Raw genomic sequence first — 23,745 nt, 5'->3', positions numbered from 1 at the left:
GCAAAAATTGAATTTTTTATATTTCAATAAGCTTTTAAAAATTTGTTTGTGATAAAAAAGTATTGTTATGTGATACCTAATTTTGGTTGGCCTAAATACACTAAACAATGACCAACATTTTATTACATCCACCAAATTTTGCACATTTTTCAACACTCATTTCTCACAAGGACGAATGACATCACATTATTTTATTCAAATGTTTACATTTTTGGTTTAAAGAGATATAAAAATGCACTATTGATATTAGCGAGGCAACCATATGATCCATATTGAATGGTAGTTTTTAAATTTAATAGGGCTTGTGCCGATCGTTGATTCGGCAGGGCATACAAAAAAAATAGTATAATGTCTGTGATAAGGAAAGAGCTGTATGCTACCTTGAAATTTTATTATTACCTGAAGAAAACAAGTCTCCCAAGCTTACAATTGTGTTATTGTGACTACACATCAGCGCACTGAACTAAGATTGATTACCTTGTATTATTAAAAGTTTCCAATATGCTCCCGCATCTTTGGGAACTAATGGCAGTGCCCCAGGGCGGTAAGAAGTACATTTTGAATACCTCTGGCCTGAGTATTCACCTCATATTTCAGTTTTTAGTTCTGAATTGTTCTCTGTAATTAATAAGTTATTTTTGTTAACACTATCCAGGAACATCAATAATTGACTCTCAACATAATTTTTACTTTTTCCAAAGGTTCCTGTGAATGCCGTAAGTCAAAATGGTTGCACCGCTTTCCATTATGCATGCGTACAAGACGATCCTGATGCGGTTAAAATCTGTGAAATGCTTCTGGAATCCGGGGTAAGTGAATTTATAGAATGTAATAAACTATACTTATTTAAATAATCTATTAGAACATGCATGTTCAACTTGTTGATCTGTTTGACCGGTTGATCTCATCAACACAATATCCGTCGCAAACATCTGTTTTCGAAGCTCAGTATACGGTTGCTCTTAGCCTTCGTAAGGTGCCAGCCCCATATGAATCGAGTTGTGAAAATGTAAAAGGCGTGTACATTCAGTTGTAATATAATACCATTGGGGTTTTGAATGGTAAGCGTTAACTATTCCAATTTTTATTTTGTTAACTAGCTTATATGAATGTCATTCAAACTTACGATGAAGAAACCCGCGTGACCTTATCGTATCACTTGATTCGAATTGGATCACCACTAGCACTTCGATTATTTTATATTTAATTAATTAACGAAAATATAAAAAGGTATTTTGTATTAAATCATTTTTGTATGAATATTTTTGGATCTTAATAATTTCCATTATTTCTCATGGAGAAATTCGCTTTGATATACGAGTGCTTTGGCTTACAAACACATGTATCTAGAACATATCATGCTCGCAATCCAAAGTCTGATTGCGGTTTTTTAAATCATAAATACTGATTCTATTATGAATGATTTTTTTTGTTATGCAATGTTGCCCCACTTTGGAATAAGTGCCTGAGTTGGTGGGTTCAAATTCCTCGGCTGACAAAAATCATATGATTTTTTAAATGTATATTTGATCCATAACAAGAACTTAATGTGTTTAATGGATCCCCATGAGCGTTAATGGTTGTTTACTTTATTAACCTATTGAATTTTTCTGTTACCACAGGCTGACCCCATGTTGAAATACCAACAGTACTCAGGGTTGGACCTCGCCAGAGATAAACAGAATAAGCGCGTATGTATTGAATCTTTCATTTCTGAATCGAAATATGTACTGTACAGTACATACTCGTGTTGATGAACTGACCTACTCCACGACATTATAATATACAGTCGAACTTGGTTATTACGAGGAAGATGGGACCGACTGAATTTGCTCATTATACGTGGTACTCGTACCTACGGACTTCACAAACCTTGGATTTTTCAACCATATGCGTGGATCCTTTTTCATTATTGTCGGCAAAAACAAACAATTAGGTTGGTACTTAGACACTTAACTAGTGTCATAAACGTAATCCATCCCCGTCGGCATCCTGTCCGATCGGATTTTATTGCTTAGGGTCGAAATGTTTTTAAACGATCGACACATAAACAGTATTTTAGCTCGGTATATCCGATTATAACAGTGAATAAAGTATGGAGAAAATCATAAACCAAAATGTCAACTAATGTTTCCTCAGTCTCGCTATGTCTCGCAGATCTCGCTATGTCCGAGATCGTAATAACCGAGTTTGACTGTATTTCATATTATGAAAATGGTTTTATTTGACCAAACGGCTTTAAAAATAGATAAAAAAATCTAAAATGTTTTGCTATATTTTATTCGAATGGCGGAGGTAGGCTGTTAGGATTCAACATAAATAGTGCACACTTAACTTTGTCAGTCATATTTATTTGTTTTCATTGAACAAAGAATATAATAATTTTCAGATGGTGCCGGTTAGTTTTTAAAATTCATTAAGCCCGGTCTAACCATAATCGATTAAAAATATTCTTTTATCTATAAAATATCTAAAATGATGGCGGATTTTAGATATTTTATAGATACCTATATGAATATTTTTCGACTACCATCTACCATGGCTTGGATTACGATTAGGCAGGGTTTAATTGACGTTTAAAAATTAACGAACACTACACATTGTAGTTTTAGTTCAATGAAAAACTTAAATCCATTAGAATAGAAAACAAATACGTTTATTAACTGACAAAGTTCAGTGTGTACTATTTATGTTGGATCGTAACAGTCTACCTATACCCTTCGCCACTGGTGCTGATGCACCCAGCCCTATGGCCTAGTTAGAGCTGCCATCTCTGTCTCGAATTTACTTACTATTATGTTGAAATTGTTTGTAAGTCATAGAATTTTTAAACTTCAATATCTCTGAAATATATGAATGTGGAATAGGTCAGTGACCATCGAGGCGATGGATTACTAACTTGTGAAATTTACAATGCCTAATTTTCGTCCATCTTGCTTTCCAGATTGTGACTCTTATTGAGAAGCATTTGGAGAAGCAGAAGTCCACCAAAGAGGAGGAAATCGTTCCGCTAGAAGAGGTGAGCGGTCACGAGGTTTCTTTTATTATCTTCATGGTTTATTTCAATTAAGTATCAATGGAATACAACATTTTGTCTGTGTGCTTCGTCCATCATGTAAATTTGTACATAATAATATGTATCGATTACGTTAACATTAATTCCATTTTAGAATTTTTATATAATCTCATGTAATCTTTAATTCTCATGTAAGGTTTTGGAGTCACTATGTAGCTATTTTAGCTTTTATTATTATCAAAACATTTAAATCAGCCAAATTTCTCTTACTATTTAGTATTTTTCTTGAAAAAAGAGAATGTTCTCTATCTTGTCGTAAAAATGACAATATTGTGGCATTAATGGAATTAATTTGTAATTAAGTATTCTAAATGCCCATTACAGTTAAACCCACATCAGTTTTGTCTACTTCTTTTTGGTCATTGAAACTAATTGAAATGTATCTATGTTAGATCAAAACAGAGGTAAGCGATAGTTTCCTGGACGCTGATACCTTGGATGCCGTAGCAGTTATCCTCAATGAGACAGGAAATTGGAAAGCGCTCGCTCACAAACTCGACCTACAAGTCATGATCGAAACTTGCGAGAACTTTGACAATCCTTCACGGATGTTGTTGACTCGTATCGAGGTAAGTGTTCCATCCAAACAGATTGCAATACTATATTATAATAGAGGTAGTATTGGAAATTTTTTGGATACATAGACACATTATTATATGTGATGCGTTGGAGGCAGTGAATGCACTGTTTGTAAAATTGTGGCATTTTATGGTTGTTCACTTTATGGTTACAGCAGATCTATTCTTCACAATTATCACTTTAGCACGTTTTCGTTATTACCATTGTTCAAAATTAGCACGTTAGGATTTCTTATCCTTCCTAATTTGCGCAAATTACGAATTAAATGCTCATTAAAATTGACCAAAAATCACAGGAGTAAAAATTGTCTCACATTTAAAGCAATTATAAATAGTGGATTCTTTTGATTTGATTGGACCTTCGTTTAATAATAACTAATATAAATAATTATATGTACACTACCTATACCATTCATCCAATTACGATAAAACTTTGGTGAGTTATTGTGTGCACACTTGCCAAGGTTTCTGAATTAGAAAAACCATCTTCTTTTTCTTCTTGAGTTTTGTGTGTAATAAATAATATCTTTTGAAGTTGTATACGGCATACGTCAACAGAAAAGTTTATAAGTATTGTATTGTAGGTATATATGTAATGTTTGTTAGTATGTATTCGTAAACGTCTGCCAAAATTCAACCGATCTTTTGTTACAAATTATACGATAATTATATCTTCCACAATATTATCGACGTGTACCTTTAAGTAATAATCAGTAAAGTCAAAAATAAAATTTACTACGTTCACTAAGTGTAGCATATTATGGCCTTCCTTCCGCAGAGTGAATGTTAATGAGAAGCAAACTCAATTATGACGAGGCCCCACAACCTGTTGATTTAGTTAGACAAATCAAACTGAATAGTCACTAAATACAGTACTGACCTCTATTTTAATGTAATACAGTTTTTTGTCTCCTGCTTGAATTAAAAATTTTTCTCATCGGAGGTTTTAACAGTTTAACGAAGGATAATACTTGTACAGTCTATTTGGGTAGCGCTAGAGTTAACAATTATGGTTAGATTAACAGCAGCTCATAATGTTGTATCTGTTTGTTGTTTCAGATTCACTGTGAATTAACCGCTCAAAGGTTAATGGATATTTTGGTTGAATTGGAGGAGACGAAAGCTGCCAACATCATAAGGCAAATGTTAAACAGGAATAATGGCTGTTGACTACTAGGTGCCTTTGTCAATTGACATTTATAATGCTACAGATAATTTTGATCTAATACTGTTATACTTATTGCAAGATTTTATATTTGATTATGTCAAGTCAGACATTCAATGCCTTATTGATTTTATCTAATGCCTTACGTATACGTGAAATGCTATGACGTCGTTTCAAATTAATAATAAATCATCATCAATTCAGCACACCTGCTATGCATTTATTTTGTTTATGCGTTGTCATATATATCGCATGACGCAATCCAGCCATCTCAGTCTTGGCCGTCCAGGTCGTTTTTATTGTCGGGGGGACGAGTAAATATCCCATTTGTTATAAATAATAGGTATAACTGATAGAAGTTGACCAATACAGCATAAATCCCCACAATGCGAGAGATATCTTATTTTATGATAATGATTGTTATCTATTCTCATGAATCATAATTGAGAAATGAGAAAACATAAGCATGCATTCATTGTGTGCAGATATACATGTTGACTGAAGAAAGCCAACATATCATTTCGCCTGATACACATATTGATTGAAATAAACCAAGATGTGAATTTCACCTGGCCGGGAGTTATGATTACACGGATACAATTGATGAAGGATATTTTTTTTTTATATTGAGGTATTCAAATTCAAACTTACAAAATTATTATGAAGTGAAAGCAATATTGCAATGAAAATGCTACTGCTACTGCATTGTAAATTGTATAAAATGATTTAGGGATGTATTTTTAATAACAATGTTGCTTACCTTAATCATTTTTGCATCAAAAAACTTACTATGTATATTATTCATTATTTTAAGATTTTTTTTATTGTATTCCAGATTCTTTTATAGTATGTAACGATGACGATGACCAGATTAGAATGGTGGTAAATCAATTGAAGATTGAGTGAACAATATTATTAAGAATAATAAGCGCTTGTCCGCTGCCATGTGATTGAATATAAGTTTACATACAAATTAAGTACAATGTATTACAAAGAGGTCAAATTATGAGCCATGGTAGAACTTCATTTTAAAATAGTGACATAATTAAATAATCAAAATATATAGTACATACATAATCCACATGATGTAATAGCGATCATGACCGGTTTTATCTCTTTTGGCAGTTTCAGCATATTTGCGTAATTATGTACATACAATATATTTTGTTGACACCAATAAAATCAAATCAGTAGGAATTATGATTCTACAGGTTGCTCGAATCAGTCAAATGTTGTAGTTTTTATAATCGTGTCCTGTGTGTAAAACTGAAATAGCTATCGATTCAGTACCGACCGATTAGCAGTATTTATTTTACTACCTATTTCAGTTTGTTAATTGGAATATGGTTCGAATTGAAATACACTTACAGTAAAACCTCGTTAATAAGAACACTGATAATTCGGAATTCGCCGTAATTCGAAATTTTCGCGGAAAAAAAAGTCCCTTGAACATTATTTTCATATAAATCTATACCTTTAATTCGAATTTTGTAAATTCGAAATGATTTCATAGTCCTGGCATATAAAAATATTCAATATATCGTAATCAAGTACACTATTTCATGAGCCGGTCATTGAAAATTGTGACAGACTTTTCTTAAAATATCATAAATTACTTATTTTATGAAGGTAATAAAATAATCTTGACATTTTATGACCCGTTAAAACAATAACTGACATGTTTCAGGACTGTAGGTATTTAATTGTTAATTATTGTTTATTGGATTTTCACATAGTTTTGCTAGAGAACCAATGCCAAACAATTGTGCTGACAAATTGGAAAAATAAAAAATATTTTGTATTTTTCTATAATTCTAGCTGTCTTGGTAACTTCAATTAATGGATTAATGATACATGGTATTTGGCGTATGGCACAGATTTTAATTTGAAAGAATTGTATCGAAAATTTGGTAGGCAGGTAGGTAACGCAATTAACCCGGCGCCCGCTTCTGTCACGAAAGTAGTACGCGAAATTGCGCAAAACCTCGGGGCTACAGCGCTTCTGTCGCCAATGTTGTACGCAAAAATGCGCCGGTCGATTATGTAGAATATACATGACGCATGATTTTGAAATCTCTACCATAATTTGCCTTATTTCATTACCAACGGTGACATATATATAATATTGTCAAATAAATTATGTTACAGTACTAAAACTTCGATGTTTGACATGCCTTCGACAGGCCGTCAATCTACGCTCATTTAATTTTGGCTTGAAACATCGCGCCACTTTACTGCGTTTGCGCAGTATGCGTAATATCACTGTTGTGAGAGGACTGTGCAAGGAATCGCTCTTGTCGTTTTTCCGTACAAAATATTACGTATTTTACGCGATCTATTGTATTGTGTGAATACTATTATAATATTTATAAATATTTTGTCTGTGTTATTGTTTATGTGTTTTTAACTATTCCATTCATGTGTATTAAACTGTTATAAGGTGTTTTGACTATATTTTTTTGGACTATTTTACCTTTGTTATCGTGTGAGTGTTTGGTTGAAAACTTTTTTCAAACTTCAATATGGCTGGTTTAAGTGAGGAATTGGACTCCGATTACGAAATATCTGAAGAAGAATTGGAACCATCTGACCTCAGTGATGTAGATATATCAGAAGAGCCAATTGAACACTTGAGAACATGGACATCCGGACCCCATGTCCCGATCGTGTATGAGTTTGATGATTTTCAATCCGGCATAGCAAACAGCGATTTGACTGAGACTTCGCCTGAGTGTCTTTTTTTTGAACATTTTTTAAACCGTGATATAATGTTGAAGGTAGTCCAACAAACAAACATTTTTTTTCACTATCAATATAATACTCAAGAACTTGGACCAAAATCACGTTCTCATAATTGGATCGATACAACTGTATCAGAATTATATGCATTTTTTGCGGTGTCAATGCTCATGACACGAAACAAACATTTGTCACTAGAAGAACACTGGAGTACGGATTGTTTTTTAAGTGCACCCATTTTCGGTCAGACAATGCCTAGAGACCGATATGAGTTATTGCTCCAAATGCTCCATTTTTCCGATCCAACAAGTGTTACCTCAGATAGACTAAATAAAATTAGGTTACTTTTAGAGCATACACGCAAAATTTTCAAAGACACGATGATTCCGCATCAAAATCTCTGTATCGATGAGAGCATTATTGTTTTTAAAGGGAGACTTATTTTTAAACAATTTATTCCATCGAAGCGTCATCGTTTCGGTATCAAAATGTTCGTGCTGTGTGACGTTATGACGGGTTATATTTTAGATTTTATTATTTATTGTGGTGACGGGACAGACATAGTGGATAGCCAAAATTTTGGAATTTCCGGAGCTGTTGTGACAACGCTGCTGACCGAGTATCTGGGCAAAGGGCATTCGTTGTGGTGCGATAACTGGTACACCGGTCCACAGTTATTCAAACACCTCCATGAAAATAAAACCAATGCTTGTGGGACTGTACGTAAGAATCGCAAAGAAATGCCATGCTTCAAAAAGCTGAAAAAGGGGGAGACAGAGGCAAAGTCAAAAAGCCCACTGTTGGCTCTCAAATGGTGTGACAGAAGAGATGTCCACATGCTTACAACCATGCACGATGACTCCTTCGGTCCAACCGGTAAAACTAATTTTAGAACCGGAGAACCCATTATGAAGCCAAAGTGCATCTTAGAGTATAATAAAAATATGGGGACTGTCGACAAGGCCGACATGATGCTCAGCAGCTTGTCGTGCATGAGGAAATCTGTGAAATGGTACAAAAAAGTAGCATTTCACATGATTGACCTCTATTTATTAAATTCATTCTATATGTATAAATCTGTTACTGGTAGTAAAAAAACTTTAGGAGAATTTCAGTTAGTCGTGATAAAACAATTAGTTGCTAAGTACGCTGTGAAAATCACGAAAACTCCACAACCCAGACCATCGACTAGTGAAAATCCATTGAGGTTGTTACCTAGAACTTTAACAGATCATTTGCCGGAACACATTCCGCCCACGGCAAATAATAAAAAGCCCAGAAGACGCTGTCATGTGTGCGGAAATTCAAAAATTAATAAAAAAAAAACATCTCTATCTAGATATATGTGTTGTATTTGCAATGTGGCTTTATGTCTCAGTCCGTGTTATAAAATCTACCACTCTTCAAAACAATTTTAAATGTGAAAAGTAAAAATAAATATGTAACTCAGTAATAATATTTAATAGCTGTTTAAGTGTCTGCCTAAAAGTTTGTTTAGTCTAAAATTATTGTGCTATATTTACGACCCTACTCAGGGAAAAAACATTATGTGTGATTTTATTACCATTTGTGAAGTGTTTCTATACTCGCGTCAAGCACGAGCGTGACGAATAACAAAATACAAGCCTTGCAGTGCTCCATATACATAAAACAAAATGGCGGAAATCTTCTAAATGGTGAGTCTTTGTATAGAATTAATTTCTTCGGATATTTTTGACATTATGACTGATTTATTACGGTTGTTTAATGTTGTAAAATAATCTGAACATGTCTAGGCGCCTAAAGAGCCATAAAACTCATTTTTTATTACCATTTTTATTATGAAACACAGAAGTTAAATTAAACAAAAACCGTCACCGCGGAGAGTGAATTCGTCATACTACAATAGCCCGCGAGTGCCAGGTTAATGAAAATCAAATTTTTTTTTTTTCAAAATTTTAATGTTTTCCCCCCATACATTTCGTAATTCGAATTTTTTCTCGAATTCGTATTAACGAGGTTTTACTGTAGTTTGGTTTTAGTTTCCAATGTTCTTTAATTGAAGATATTAGTTTGTTTTTGGGTCTTCATCTTCCTGCGTTATCAGTTTATGTGCGTTTTAAGGAAGTCATGTATTTACAGTGTGTGCACTTCTAATAAGTACACTTACTTAACTGATGTAATCTCGGAAGCTAGTATATTTATTTACTTACATATTTATTATATCTCCCATAAGATATAGGCCAGTCGAGGATAACATTGATGTGCCCGAATCACTAAAATATTCAGTCTTTTTCTTATCCATACATGATGTGTGATAAAAGAAACGTTAATAAGTTTCCTAATATGAAATTTTATATTTTTGTTAGCCGACTTAAAAAAACAATCAAAATATATTTTTCTATATCTATGTGTAATGGATTTATGATTATTTATTTGCAAGTAACAATCAATACTTATACAAATAGTAACTGTAATAGTATAGTACTTCACTATTGTCTATTTCTTTGAATAGACTTTGTAATCTACCTCCAAGTACAAATACAATGAGTTAATCGTTACAGATTTGAGTATGTGTAATGTCCATATCTGTTTGAAAATAAATTTCAAATAATTGAATTTATCGCTGACTGCAATTTAATATGTGAAAACCACCACAAGAATTGATATTCTAGGGTGTTGTTTTGAATACCTCGGTTAAATTCATTCAACAGGATTTAAACCGTGATATGTATAACTACTGAAGTTTTCTTGACATGCATACACATAATGGTAGCATTGATCTAGAATTATTCGACTTCAGTTCTCTACAGAACTGAATGGTTGATTACGAAGCCAGGTTAATAAGACCGACCAGACGGGGTTCGGTACTTATTGTGATGAACTGAAGAATTACGCTGTTTTTGTAACAGTTTTGTACTAAATGAAATACATGAAAGTATTTCAATATGAACATTTGAATATTGTATTGGTCGGGTATAAGTAAATTATTAACTGTTTCTTTGATATATAGCAGTTGGCCATAAAAATAAAAGAAATAAACATGATTTCGAAAACGTCTTGCAATATTTGGCTTTAACAATAAAACAGAACTTCCAGACTAACTCGCTGAATGTAGAATTCCACTTTCTTGCACATGGGTAAATGTCTCGAAACATCCGTACATTATCCACTTTTTGGCTAGTGCCACTCGCAAAAAGCATTTTGATTTTTTTTCACTCACTGATTTGACAAACCATCATATGTATGGTTACTGTGCATTAATTATGACATAGAGTCACATCTATTTTAATCAAAAATATAATCGCCCGATAAGGTAATAATAATTATTACCTTATCGAATTATAATAAGAATTATTCTTTCAATTGGTATATTGGAGACTGAAACTATTGGATAGAAATTTGAATGAATAAGTTAAAATTGTCAAATTATTATTGTATAACTCTTAACAAAAAAGGCTTCCACATTAATTGTGTAGAATATAATAACTATTTAATTTCCACAGCTGACGTCATTGATTTAAATCAATGCCGCCATTTTTGGAAATTAATTATGTCACTAAAATGGTTTACTGTTAGAACAGCAAAATAACAAATCACATGACATGTGTCAAAATCACTAAATTATGTGTGATAATAATGTTATTGCACTTTATCTCATAATCATTAGGTTTATGTTAAAATTGTTTAAAATTATGTAAGTTGTATTTTTATAAAATTAAATGACACAAAAATGTTGAAATCATATTTTATATGCTAGGCATGGTTGCTCCGCCATCTTCGTTTTAATGATATATACATAAGTTATAACATTTTGTAATGTAATGAATGGGTCATTGAATATAAATATTATTCATTTGAACCTTAATTATGTTGAGATATGCATTTTAATGTAAGATTTGTGATGTTGGTTGTATGCTAAATCAAATGAAACATATTTTATTGACATTAATACTGTCCCTAAAATTGTACAAATATATTACCAAATAATTAATGATTGATGAAATTTCTTTTAAATATTTTCTCGGTATGATATTTTTAAAGAATGTTCATAGATTATTATTTAATTTACACTTGTCTGTCGCTGTTTTGTGTATACCGAGCCTTAACAGTGATGACAGTCATGGTGTTTGGTAGTTATTTAGACAAACTTTTATGTTTTTACTTCAAAGTTTTATCGAAGTGTGTGAATAGAATTCTTAAAATAAAATATTAGTTTTTACATACCCTTTTCACTTATTATTGTATATTATATGTCTTATTTTAGCAGATTGTCACGTGTAATAATGGTGTTCTGTTGCATCTTGCATTCATCTTGCAGCTTTTGAGGATATGATTATGAAGGTAAGGAATTTTTTTCAATAAAATGAATATGAAAATCTCTTCATAACAGTTGATTGCATATTGATAGATAACCTTTGTATTTGCCGACCCATTAAATTCCTAATATAAACATCTTTTTTATTTTGAAACTCCAGGAACATTATTTTTGTATACCACATCACACTCAAACCTACATCCATCGCTGTGAGTTTTATCGATAAAGGTACTGATACAAATGCTAACTATGCAAAAATTTCCCAACAACTATGTATTTCAAATGTTATTTCAAATTCTGTAAATATAAGTGAATCTTTTGTAAGTTAACTCATTGGACGCTAACGACGCAGCCTAGTGATAATTAGCATGTTATTTAAATACGGTAATTAGTAATTATTTAGTCAGCAGTCAATGTGTTCAATCAATATTAACATTGATGCTTGGACGGCGCCCGGAACTGTCCAAATTTTAGTTTTACCGTGCACGCATTTGCTAATATTTTTTAATTAATTGATCAATAATTCACAGGGTTAAACAGGGGGCAACATTATTTAGAGCCGAGCCACACCGGGCGACTCTGGTCTCGAGACCAGACCGATGTATGCTTGCTTGCGCGACTACTGGGCGACCAGGTGTGGCATGGTCCATATAACTTCATACATCATATATAATATAACATTATATAATATCGTCTCTGTTCTGGCAGAACACACTAACTGGAGAATACTAGTTTCGAGTAATTTGACTTTGAAGTTTTTAAAATGTTTGAAATGGTCTATCATGTGAGTTTATTAAGTAATCGTAAAAATGATGACTTTAAAATAAAAACTGTTTATTTATTAAGAAGGTTAAAATAAAAAATAAAGTAAAATTTTCATTTTTTATGTTTATTTTCTTATTTGTTTATAAAAAAATGAATTAGTGTTTTTTGCCAGAACAGATTTTGTCTTTTTCAGCGGTACTGATTACACTGTGTTATTTAGTGTTTTCTGCCAGGAGAAAAATGCAGAATATTCTAAAGCCATTGTCATAGTTTTAAGGAAAAATTTTATTACGTAAAATTATCTAGGTATTTTTATAAAAAAAATGAGATAGATACATACTGCAATAGTATATTCTTATAGAGCGTAGAGATTATAAGTAGGTACATGTGTAAATAATGACAAGTAGAAGACATATTAATAAAGGGAATTTCAGAGTAACTATCATTAGTGGAAAAGTAGCATCGTTAGAGTCATCATCATCAGTCTGAATCAGTACACTGCTGGATGAAGCCCTCTCCAAGCTGATTCCACTTCTCTCGGTCCTGTGCGTTGCATTGCCACGTACTTCCGCAGTACTTAACCATTTCATCGATCAAGCGGTCTCTAGGTCTATTTTGCGGACGTTTTGTACCTCTTGGGTACCACTGGATGACTACATTTGTCCATTGGTTGTCCCTTTTTCGAGCTATGTATCCAGCCCATTTCGATTTGTGGTTTTTAGAGAACACTATTACATCGCAAACCCTTGTCTGTTTTCTTATACAATCATTCCGCTTTTTGTCATTTTGCGTTATGCCCAACATGCACCTCTCTATACCACGCTGTGCTACTATAGGTTTCTGGGTCTCTCCTTTACTTAGGGTCCATGTTTCACACTCACTTGTGATTACGGGAAGCACACACTGGTTTAACATTTTGCGCTTAAGGCACGGGTCATTTTTGAAGACATTATTCAGACGGTCAAAAGTTTTCAGCCCAGCTTCACTTTGCGAACAATTTCATCGAATACACATCCACCTACAGACACCTTGTTGTCCCAAAAAATATCAATTGAGTTACTGCATATGGCTCTTGCAGACGAATCATAAAATAAATTGCTTCTCTCATAATTATTACGAAAAAGTGTTTCAGCAGTGGCTTAATAGAAAATTAACCATGTGCATGTAATGTAGTCAAGTTACGTGATGATTCGTGAAAGGCATGACCACTTCTATGACTGGAAACATGACCTGGTTTCCTATTGCCACGGGTAGATATATCACAAATGAAACGACTGCGTCTTTCATGTTGGAAGAGTCACGTGAGCTTTGTTAGTAGAAGCACATATTGAATTCGTAGTTAATTCGAACACGAAGTTCGGTATACAGAGGTGGAGCCCATACGAGTCACGACCTTCGGCCATGAGGTTCCTATTATGAAGAAGAAGAATGATGCTAACACCAAAGTAACCAATACACTGGCTGGATACAATGGCACAATGCCTATATTCTTGACAATGGCCAGCGTTAAATAATATACAAAGTCATACTGCGTCTCTCATATACATACGAAACTAAGATTCACACAGTGTAATTATAGTTCCAAGTTATGTAGTGAGGAGTTGGATTCACGACTACTTCCGATGCTGCTACCGTGACTTTTCGTGTATTACTTGCTATCGTCTTAGGTAGACGAATTACAAAATAGACCGTGTAGGTATATCATATTGTACAGGTGAATCTGAGGTGTGCTTGCTGTGGCCATCGAGGATGTGAGGAGTGAGAGCCACATCGACTCCTTGGCATGGTGCTATATCTTTTCGTGTATACTATCGTCTCAGGTAGACAAATTGCAAAACAAACTTTATATGATTCCGATAAATCCGATGTACGCGCGGGATTCTCATCAAGTACCAAGTTACGGAGGTGAGGATTGGAAGTCACGACCTGGTACCATAACATTTCGTGTATACTATCATCTCAAGCAAACGAATCACAGAAGAAAGTATGTCTCTCTGATTATGTATACGGGTTGTTAGGTAACGCACCTGTAAATAATCTTTTTAATGTATTTTATACATCAGTAAAATAATAAATAAAAGGAGTATGATGATTAAAAGCAATATTTATAATTGCTAATCAGGCTCTTTCAATCTCTCAGATCATATTGTTGTAGAATGTAGGGAATATAGACACTAAGTCGCTTGCCAGTATAAGGTGAAAAGCAAAAATGGTTCTGGCAGAAAACACTAACTCAATTAGTTGTTACTTCCAGGCAACATTTCGTAATTTTTCACTTAGTGCGTTTGCGCAAAACTGTTTTTAAGTAAATGTATATTTTATAAAAATTAGTGTTTTTCCAGACGGTAAAGTTTGAAATAAGGAACATTTTGGTATAACTAACTCAATATGTCATTTTTTCGAATTAGTGTCTTCTGCCAGAACAGTGACGATATATAAATTTGGATCAACCTAATGTGCATATGCATATTAAAAAATCAATAGAATGAAAATGAATGGGAAAGAAAAACAATACATTAATAATTTATTTTATTAATAAAATTCAACTAAAATTGTACAAGCTGTTTGTGGATAGTTTAGCATAATTAGGTTCTATGAAATTTAGAGACCACAGTCGCATATTGATGACTAAAGAAAGGACATTTATATTATATACAATTCAAAGACATATCCAGTTTATGCTGAATCTATCCCAAAAATAATGAATTTCAAAGAATTAACCCAAATATCTTTTAAGTCTTTTAACACTGTTGTTTATTTCAACAACGGTAAATAGTTGTGAATAATTAAATTTCTAATTGTGTCCATGGCGATTAGGCGATTAAAATCATTCCATCGTTCGTTTTCCTGGGCCATCGGAATCGGGAGGTATTCCTAATTCAGCATCTGTCCACGATGATGGTTCTACGATCGGCCATTCTCCCTGAAAATAGACAGGTTATTTCAACCAATTATTCAAAGCATATCTAACTTTTAGAATAAATAAAAGCCTAAAAAACAAATCGACGTGCCCTAGAAAAACCATGATAAGTCTGAAAATAGCGTTTTAAGTTTTATTAGCTTTTTATAATATCATATTTTTTGTGCATGTCCTGTAAAAATTTCAGGTCTCTAGCATAAAAATTGACAAAGTTAGGTTTTCGACAATGGTGCTCTATATCTACATATCGCATCGACCAAATTTGTGTTCACATAAATATCCGAGGAGTATAGTCATATATCAATAAAAAAAGTGTACTGCGTTTTATTTTACGAGTAAGAAGGTTGTTATACTTGCAATAACAGTCTTTAACGGAGATCCTAATATACGGCATGGTTTATATTGACGTATCACATTAGTTTTGAAAAATATATTGGTTTATCTTCGGAAAATATTGGAATTTGCAGTAGGTAAATGCAGTTTTAGTTAAAAAGCTACTCACTAGTCACTAGTACTAGTGTTTTATTATCAAAATATTATATTATTGAATATAAAACAAACAAAATAAAAAGAATTATTTTGTACTAATATAGGTAGGTACTTTTACTATAATAGGACACAGTAATAATGTTTAAATATTGATTATTCATTTTATTGATTCATCAGCCAATTTCAATCCACCGCAAAATAAAGACCTCCACAAGCTTTCTTCGACTATTTTCGGTTAATTACTCTTCTACTTAGATACCCAAAAAACAATGTTGTAGGTAATGTTTAAGTTTGAAATTGATATATTATTTGATATTAAACAAATATCCAATAGAAAACGATATGGATATATCATTATAATAATTCACTGTTTCAATTATTTAGATGAGTAAAAAAAGTATGTAATTATAAATAAACTTAATTTAAATAAATACCCAGCAGAAAACGACATATTTTAATTAAATATTATTACCTATCACTAGAAAACAAATTGTTTTGCAATTAAAAATGTACCCACCTAAAATATCCGATCATGTCCGATCATAATGAGGCCCCCCACAGATTGGAGAACAGGTTTTGTTTTTACGAGAAATGGATGTCAGCCACTTGCTCAACCTATTAGGTACGTACTCTGACTCCGACCACAAATTGAAAAACAATTTGTATCTATTTTTCAGATCCATGATTCAAACTCGGAACCCACGATGTTATAGGCCGATGCTTATACCCATAATATTATGTTTTAACTTCAAAAAATTATTTTATTTTCGGTACAGTATGACACATTTTGATTAAATTAGTCTTGTACATCGATAATAACAACTAGGCAGTATTTTCATGTTTAAATTACAAAATATTTTATTATTTAAAAGGAAGGACTTATCTAGCTAGCAAATACAAGAGAGTTTATTTTATTATTCTCTTAGTAAAATTCTTACTAATTACGGAATAATATTTATGACTTAAGAAAGTGAAAAAAATCATTTTTATTACTCTTTCAAATGGTGAGAATTTCCGAAAGGCTTACTAATTGATTTGTACACATTGGGACCAACTTAAGCTCATTGTAAAACTTAAATACGTCCCTGTTAATTTTATGTTTGCAATAATATAAAAGGGTATATATTATTATTACTTTGTACATTGAATGTTTCTCGAAAATGAGCTCTGTGGATTATAAATTATTATTACATGTCGGTCACCTAAAAGAAAAGATTAGCCGGGTTTTTTGAAAACTTATTTTATCTATTATTTTCAATAGAATTTTACCGAAAAACGTGTATAATAGTCAGTTTATGAATCATTTATTGTTGTCTAGAATCTAGGTAAATAATATGTATGAGATGGGATTAACATATTGTGGTATCCCCGGTAGGTATAATATCAAACAAAATATCAATTGGTTTTGAAAAATCTAGTACCTACTCTCATATATACTTACCTCGTATTAATTTATTGAATATGATTGTTTTAAAATATGAAAACTAGCATAAATAGTAATTACTATTTTTTATCTAAGTTAAATCGGTCGGAGTTATATAGATCGATCAAAATAGTAAGTTAAATAAAGTGCTATGAATGATAATTGATATTAAACTATGTTTTTTTGAGAAAGTATTTAATAAAACTCTACGTAATTGATTAGATTAGATAACAATATAATGTATCATTTAAAGAAAATACTAGTTAAAAGCCAACCGTTTAGAAAAATGCAGATTCGTACCACGATTATTTAAATTTTAAACTAAATATTACAATGTTGGGGAGGTACATATTTATTTTATCTTTCCAAATAAATTATTGCAATCATGACACCTCGTATTAATTAACATAACTGAGTTCAATTAAGACGTACTTATACTGATGTTTCATGATTTATGTTGACAATTAAATATAATTCAACTATGTTTACTAATCGATAATTAAACTCATATCAACAATAAACATTAGAAAAACAAAACGAAAGTTAATATGATCACTGTATCAGTATTTATAAGCTTTTAATTACAATTTTACAAGATCAATTACAGAAAGATATTATGTTGCAAAAATTGAATTGAAAAAAGTGAATAGAAGGTAGAAAGGTTATCACTCTTGCTACAGCAGAACTACATAATGTTGTATCAATGTTATTTTAGATAGGTAATTACCTAATCGTGATTATAGAATGTGTATGTAATACAAGCCTAGTATAAATTTTATATGAATTTAACTTCTGCTGATGAACATTTTAATAATGCTGTGAATTCAGCTGTCTTTAAATAATAATTATTAGGTTATAAATAACACTTTCCTTAGGTTTATTAGTATTAAAATTTTTGAAACTAATAAACCTACTTAAATATATTTTTTCCAACATTTCGATGCTTTGGTAGGTACATTTGTGCCAAATTGTTATGTATAATATTATATTCCACTAGTTATTTAATATTTTTGTATTTTTGTATTGATCAATAATAATTATGTGTGTTCTAAAGTGATAATTACTAATTTAATTCACTCAGTATATCCTTTATATAAACCATTACGAACTTATAATGATTTATTTAATGAAATATATTATCTCTCTGGTTTCGATAATTGTACTGAATATTAATTAAATTAAAATTGTTCTAGCGATATACATGACCATTAACATTACATTGTTTTTTTCTATCTATTCTATATTTTTAATGAAAAATTTGTTACGAAGTAGGTATAAAAAATAGATATTTTATTGATGGTGTAGTAAGTAGTGTTATGTACTAATTTCCTCATAACTTCTTTATTATTCCATTATAAACATTTTTCCTGAATGTTTATTATTTCGTAATGTACATATTCTGATTATTTATAAAAATATCAATAATAATTTGCAAAAAAACATAAAAAGTCATACTTAAATACATTTAAATTATAAAAACTCCGTATAAATATATATATATATCAATATGTCCCTATATCCCTTGTTAAGATTTTATAGACACGCTGTACTATTTCGAGTTAAATATTGCGCAATGTCAATTTTTCCGTAAAAGAGCGTTATAACTATAGTTGTAATTAATAAAATCGTATGGAGTAAGAAAAATGCGACGTAAAATAAGGTTTCTATATCAGAATATGAATGTGTTATGCGGAGTCAGTAATCTATTTCGTCCGCGCAAAAGCATGTTGAATCGAGTCAAAATATAAAGTGCGTAATATTATTCCAAATAAAAACGATTTTTGGACATTATCTCAGCTGTTAATTAATGAATCACCATTAAATTTTGATAGGAATATAGACCATAAAATGCTCTATCTGATTTACTTAAATAAGATAAGAAAAAACTTACTCATTTTATATGATGAATTTAATAGCGTAAATATTTTAGTTTTTTCGCTCTCCTGAACATTTATGATTTTAGACTTATCATGGTTTTTCCTGGGGCCGTCGAAATGCTTTAATTAAATTTCATTAATGTTAATATTAAAAGTTAGAGGGCAATTACTTTCTATTCTACATAACTAAAAAAAAATGAGTGAGGTAAACACATGTGACAAAAGTGAAAATTCACAATTGTACCGCTGTACATAGTTACAATATCAGTCATTTGTAAATTGCAATTGAGTCACCAACGGCTACCTTGCAAAAAAATTACCTAGGCGATAAACTGACATTAAGTGACAATCGGATTATGAAAAATAAGTTAAGATTTTGGTTCTCTGACAAAGCGACCGCTTGTCTCATGGAAAACATGTTAATTTTTCAATCAAAATGAGTTGTTGAATCAAAGTTGTATTTGTGATGTTCACCCGGTTCTTGGATGATCCGAGTGACTAATTTATGAAAAAACTATATGGACACATCATGATGTAAAAGTGTGAGAAACATTATTGACTCACTATAATGTGGCCGGGTTCAGTCCAGAGATGCCAAAGGACCCACCACCACATCAGTGCACCGCCAGCCTCTGCCCAGATGATGGAGATGCGTGGGGGAGGGGGAGGGGCAGCTCGATAAGACCATACCCTAAAATAAATAACATTCAACTCAATACGATAGCATAAAAATGTCACAGGTTATTTTGGATTTTTAAAAACCACAACCACAGATTTTTCAATTTTTTTTGCATATTGTGGACATTACAAATTATAAGTTTAAGACGTTCACAACATGACATTTAGAAACAAAGAAATATTATTAAAACAGTATTAGGTACATAACAAAAGAGATAGATAAGTATTAAGTTATTCTACAGTATAATAATGTGTAAATACAAAAAATATTAAGTATATAAGTACATGGAAGTACACCCTGACAAAACAGCATATAAATCCGGTCCCTAATTATGAGTTTTGTTATTGAGAATATTTTAACATGGCGTGAGTGAAGTGAGATATTTAAGTGAAGGTTTTTGGTTCAATCCAAATAAAATTATGCAATTATAACTGTTTATAAAAATAAGATCTGAAAAATTTTCAGCACCCTCATTTCTGCATTTTCATGTGTAACTATTACTGGCCAGATTCGCAGCTAAACTAAAATAATATAATTTGAAACTATATCAGTTATCCAAAAGTTTGTAGTCACTATTTATAGTCCATACAATGATAAGGTTGAGAAATAAATTACTTTCAACCTACAAATCTGTATGAGCAGAAAAGCAAAATTATGCTTGATAATATGAGTTAATGTTATTTAGTATGCGATAGCAATTCACATACGAAACTAATATCGGTGTATGAGCTACAAATGAATCTCTCTTCATACCCAGTTAAAGAATAGCTGGCATTCGCTCTGTGTATTGTAGCGTTTGAATTAATGACAGTCGCCGACGAACACAACATTATAACTACAATATTCATTTTTCGAATGGTAATTTTAGTGTGCGACGACAGCTTGTTGAGGTAAGACACGTTAGCTCTCCGATTTTAAAAGAAACGTGTACATATACATAATATTACTTGACAAAAGATTTAGAAGAAATAAAGTTAAATCAAATTTATTAATTAATCACAATATTTTTTTTTATTACCATGTTCGATTCTAATAAGATCAATGGGCCTCCAAAGAGTGGAGGTTTGTATTAACAGATTTGTTTCTTACGAGAAATGGATGTTAACCACTTGCTCAAACTAATAAGTCCATACTCATGACTCCAAACACAAATTAAAAAACAATATGTGTATTTGCCAGGTCCAGGATTCGAACCTGGGACCCACAACATTATAAGCCATTCGGCGATCATGTGTGACAAATACTTTTATTAATCATAGAATAAGTATGTTATAATATATTATTTCTGAGTATGTTCTGTATCCACAGCGTGATATATGAACTGCTCGCCACTGATGTACATACTGTTGGTTTGTAACGTAACAGAACTAACAATACTTTAATATGTGTTGACTCATATCAAACATAGTAAAGTCCACTGAATGTCAAACTGAGAAAAATGTAGTTTTATCACATCTTGTAATAGAAATGGTTGCAACATGTGAGTAAGATAATTGAATCTAGCGTCCACGATGGCTACACAGAAGTCCTGAAGATATTTGTACGGTGCAACATTTATAAAAAATGTTTTTATATTGGACTAATAAGATATAGCTTTCGCTCTTTTAAATTGAAAAAAATTGTTTAACGGATGCAGGGGATATTTAGACTGGCATAAAAGATTTTGTGATGAAATGTGACAATGGAGGGAGGTAGATCAATATACTGAAAATCGTGTGAAGTGATTTATAGATGATTTATATAGGTACATGATCATGTTTTTTTGCAGATGGAAAACATGCAAATAAATACTGACTGTGATCATATTTGGAGGAAAACTTTTACTGTTTCATCAGTAGTAACAGTGGCAGCACAAAATCATATGGTATATTGTGTTGATTAAAATGCACTACGATGTGGACTGCCCAAAATGCATTTAATTTGAAGGCAATGTTTGGAGGTGTGTGTGTGTGTGTGTACATGCGTTGAGTTTAAAACAAATTATGCACATGCATTTGTGTAGCAGCAATTGTATAATGTTTGCGGACGTAATTAATGTATATCGATCTGGATTAGGTTTGACAAGATAGAAATAAATAGACAATATAATAAAGAGTAATGAAACAGTTCTTTGAAAACTTTGGGGTCTTTTGCCAAAACCAATGTGGTAACGTTTCAGTAATGGGGATAATAAATTGACATCTTAGATATTGAGTAGTTGCATGAAATTGTGCAAAACGGGGAAACTATAATATATTCGCGTTAACATGATCTTACTCCCTACTTCATTTATCGTTTGTCAATTTATGGTTACGGCCGTATGTTGTAGCTTAGCTACTGGGAAATGCCAATAGAAATGGTGTATTTCAAAAAAATACTACCTTATACTTAGGTCAATAATTTTTATAAAGCAAACATTATTCGTAGGATGTTTATCACATTTGAATGGTCAAAGACATAGCTTATAATCAGTATCTTTAGAATTATCTCCAAATGTCTTAATCTTGCCCATTTTTGTAATAATAAAATGCCTAATTCTTGTCAAATTTGGGATCACAAAGATTATAAAATATAAATTTTTATCGTCATTATATAATATTAACATTAATTTTACTAATGGTTTTGTAAATGCGTTTAAAAATTAATAAACCTAAAAAATCTTAACACTACTGCACATGGACGTACTGAAATATGACTATATTCTAAAACATTAGATAGAGAGGTTTAAAAGAATACTATTTATGTAATAAAAATACTTTATATATAGTCATCAAATGTTTAAAATAAATATAAAGGAAAATAAGGCTTCAAATTATATAAATAGATTATCTACAACGTTTAAGGAATGTCCAGGGTTATGATATGAAAATACCATAAAAGCTCCATTTTGACCTACGCTGAGCATGTGGCCCCTTAAGGTGTTTTGGGACGAAAAACCAAACCAAAACATAACACAACCTACCTATTTACTTTTGAGTTAGGTTTACGGTCTCAAAAGACCTCGATCACAAAAACGATATGGAGTACTATAATAATATTCAGGTTTCTAATAATATAATTCTATAATAATTGAATACAGCAGAATTAGTAATTATTGTTATCGACAGTACGCAAAGAAATACGTTAAGATATTTTTACACTAGCTCTTATGACGTAAGACATAACCTTAAAGTATTAATGTAATTTAATGAAATTTACCCTCCGCTATTTCGGACTTGCTGGCATATCTTATGTTTGGGCAAATTATTAAGCTGCTGGAAAAGTTTTGTAAGCACTAATGCACGTGATGGTAACATAACTAGGGACAATTTGCCGATCGATTTTCAGTTCACCAAATCAAAACATGACATAAGAAAGCAAATAATTATTCAAGTTGGCGATATTGATATTGTCGATGGTCTCAGGTCGACTCTATCTTATTATCTATTGTTGCCATCTTTTTGCCACCGAATTCATGCGGTCACGAAATTAAAGTAGGTATTCCGACAAAAATATAGTATGCCTGTCATAATTCTGTAGAAATGTAGGTTTTTTTGTTTCTCGTGAATTTTTTTTTTTGCTTTGCTTTTCACTTTGAAAAATTCCGAGGCACTTTTTTATTTAAGTAGGTACTTTTTCCTATTAAAAATGCTTAGCGGCGAATTCAAAAAAATCATTAAAAATTTTATCAAAGTCAAGGGCTTTTTTACGTCTTTCGAACAACTTTTTTTCTCGGCCACCAAATTTCCTTCTACATTTTATTACGAAATTAAAGAACT

General features: G+C 31.7%; 2 protein-coding genes across 3 annotated transcripts in view; one reads left to right on the top strand and one right to left on the bottom strand.

Annotated features, from left to right (window-relative positions):
* LOC147079222 (nuclear factor NF-kappa-B p110 subunit-like) overlaps positions 1 to 5,812 on the top strand; it is a 94,657-nt gene extending 88,845 nt beyond the window's left edge. For both annotated transcript variants that reach the window (XM_085954279.1, XM_085954287.1), the window contains exons 18-22: positions 702 to 809; positions 1,623 to 1,691; positions 2,945 to 3,019; positions 3,469 to 3,645; positions 4,714 to 5,812. In XM_085954279.1, the coding sequence (XP_085810405.1) occupies positions 702 to 809; positions 1,623 to 1,691; positions 2,945 to 3,019; positions 3,469 to 3,645; positions 4,714 to 4,824 (540 nt within the window). In that variant the 3' untranslated portion in view covers positions 4,825 to 5,812. The remainder of the gene's footprint in view (positions 1 to 701; positions 810 to 1,622; positions 1,692 to 2,944; positions 3,020 to 3,468; positions 3,646 to 4,713) is intronic.
* Positions 5,813 to 15,136: 9,324 nt separating this feature from the next.
* Positions 15,137 to 23,365, bottom strand: LOC147079221 (uncharacterized). The gene is made up of 3 exons (XM_085954267.1): positions 23,186 to 23,365; positions 19,894 to 20,020; positions 15,137 to 15,543 (listed from the first exon to the last, which is right to left on the bottom strand). The coding sequence occupies exons 1-3, from the start codon at positions 23,281 to 23,283 to the stop codon at positions 15,448 to 15,450; spliced, it is 321 nt and encodes a 106-aa protein (XP_085810393.1). The 5' UTR covers positions 23,284 to 23,365; the 3' UTR covers positions 15,137 to 15,447.
* Positions 23,366 to 23,745: the final 380 nt, after the last annotated feature.

Source organism: Rhyacophila brunnea, unplaced genomic scaffold, assembly GCF_057557595.1.
Source record: "Rhyacophila brunnea isolate RB1 unplaced genomic scaffold, BYU_Rbru_1.0 scaffold_10, whole genome shotgun sequence".
Classification (NCBI taxonomy): domain Eukaryota; kingdom Metazoa; phylum Arthropoda; class Insecta; order Trichoptera; family Rhyacophilidae; genus Rhyacophila; species Rhyacophila brunnea.
Note: the sequence above shows the minus strand (reverse complement) of the source record. Positions and strands in the feature narration are given on the sequence as shown.

Excerpts from the sequence above, each read along its gene's own strand:
- LOC147079221 (XM_085954267.1), bottom strand. The coding sequence starts at position 23,283 with ATGTTACCATCACGTGCATTAGTGCTTACAAAACTTTTCCAGCAGCTT. Across the intron at positions 20,021-23,185 it reads CAAGTCCGAAATAGCGGAGG|GGTATGGTCTTATCGAGCTG; the intron begins GTAAATTTCATT and ends TATTTATTTTAG. Across the intron at positions 15,544-19,893 it reads CTGAACCCGGCCACATTATA|GGAGAATGGCCGATCGTAGA; the intron begins GTGAGTCAATAA and ends GTCTATTTTCAG.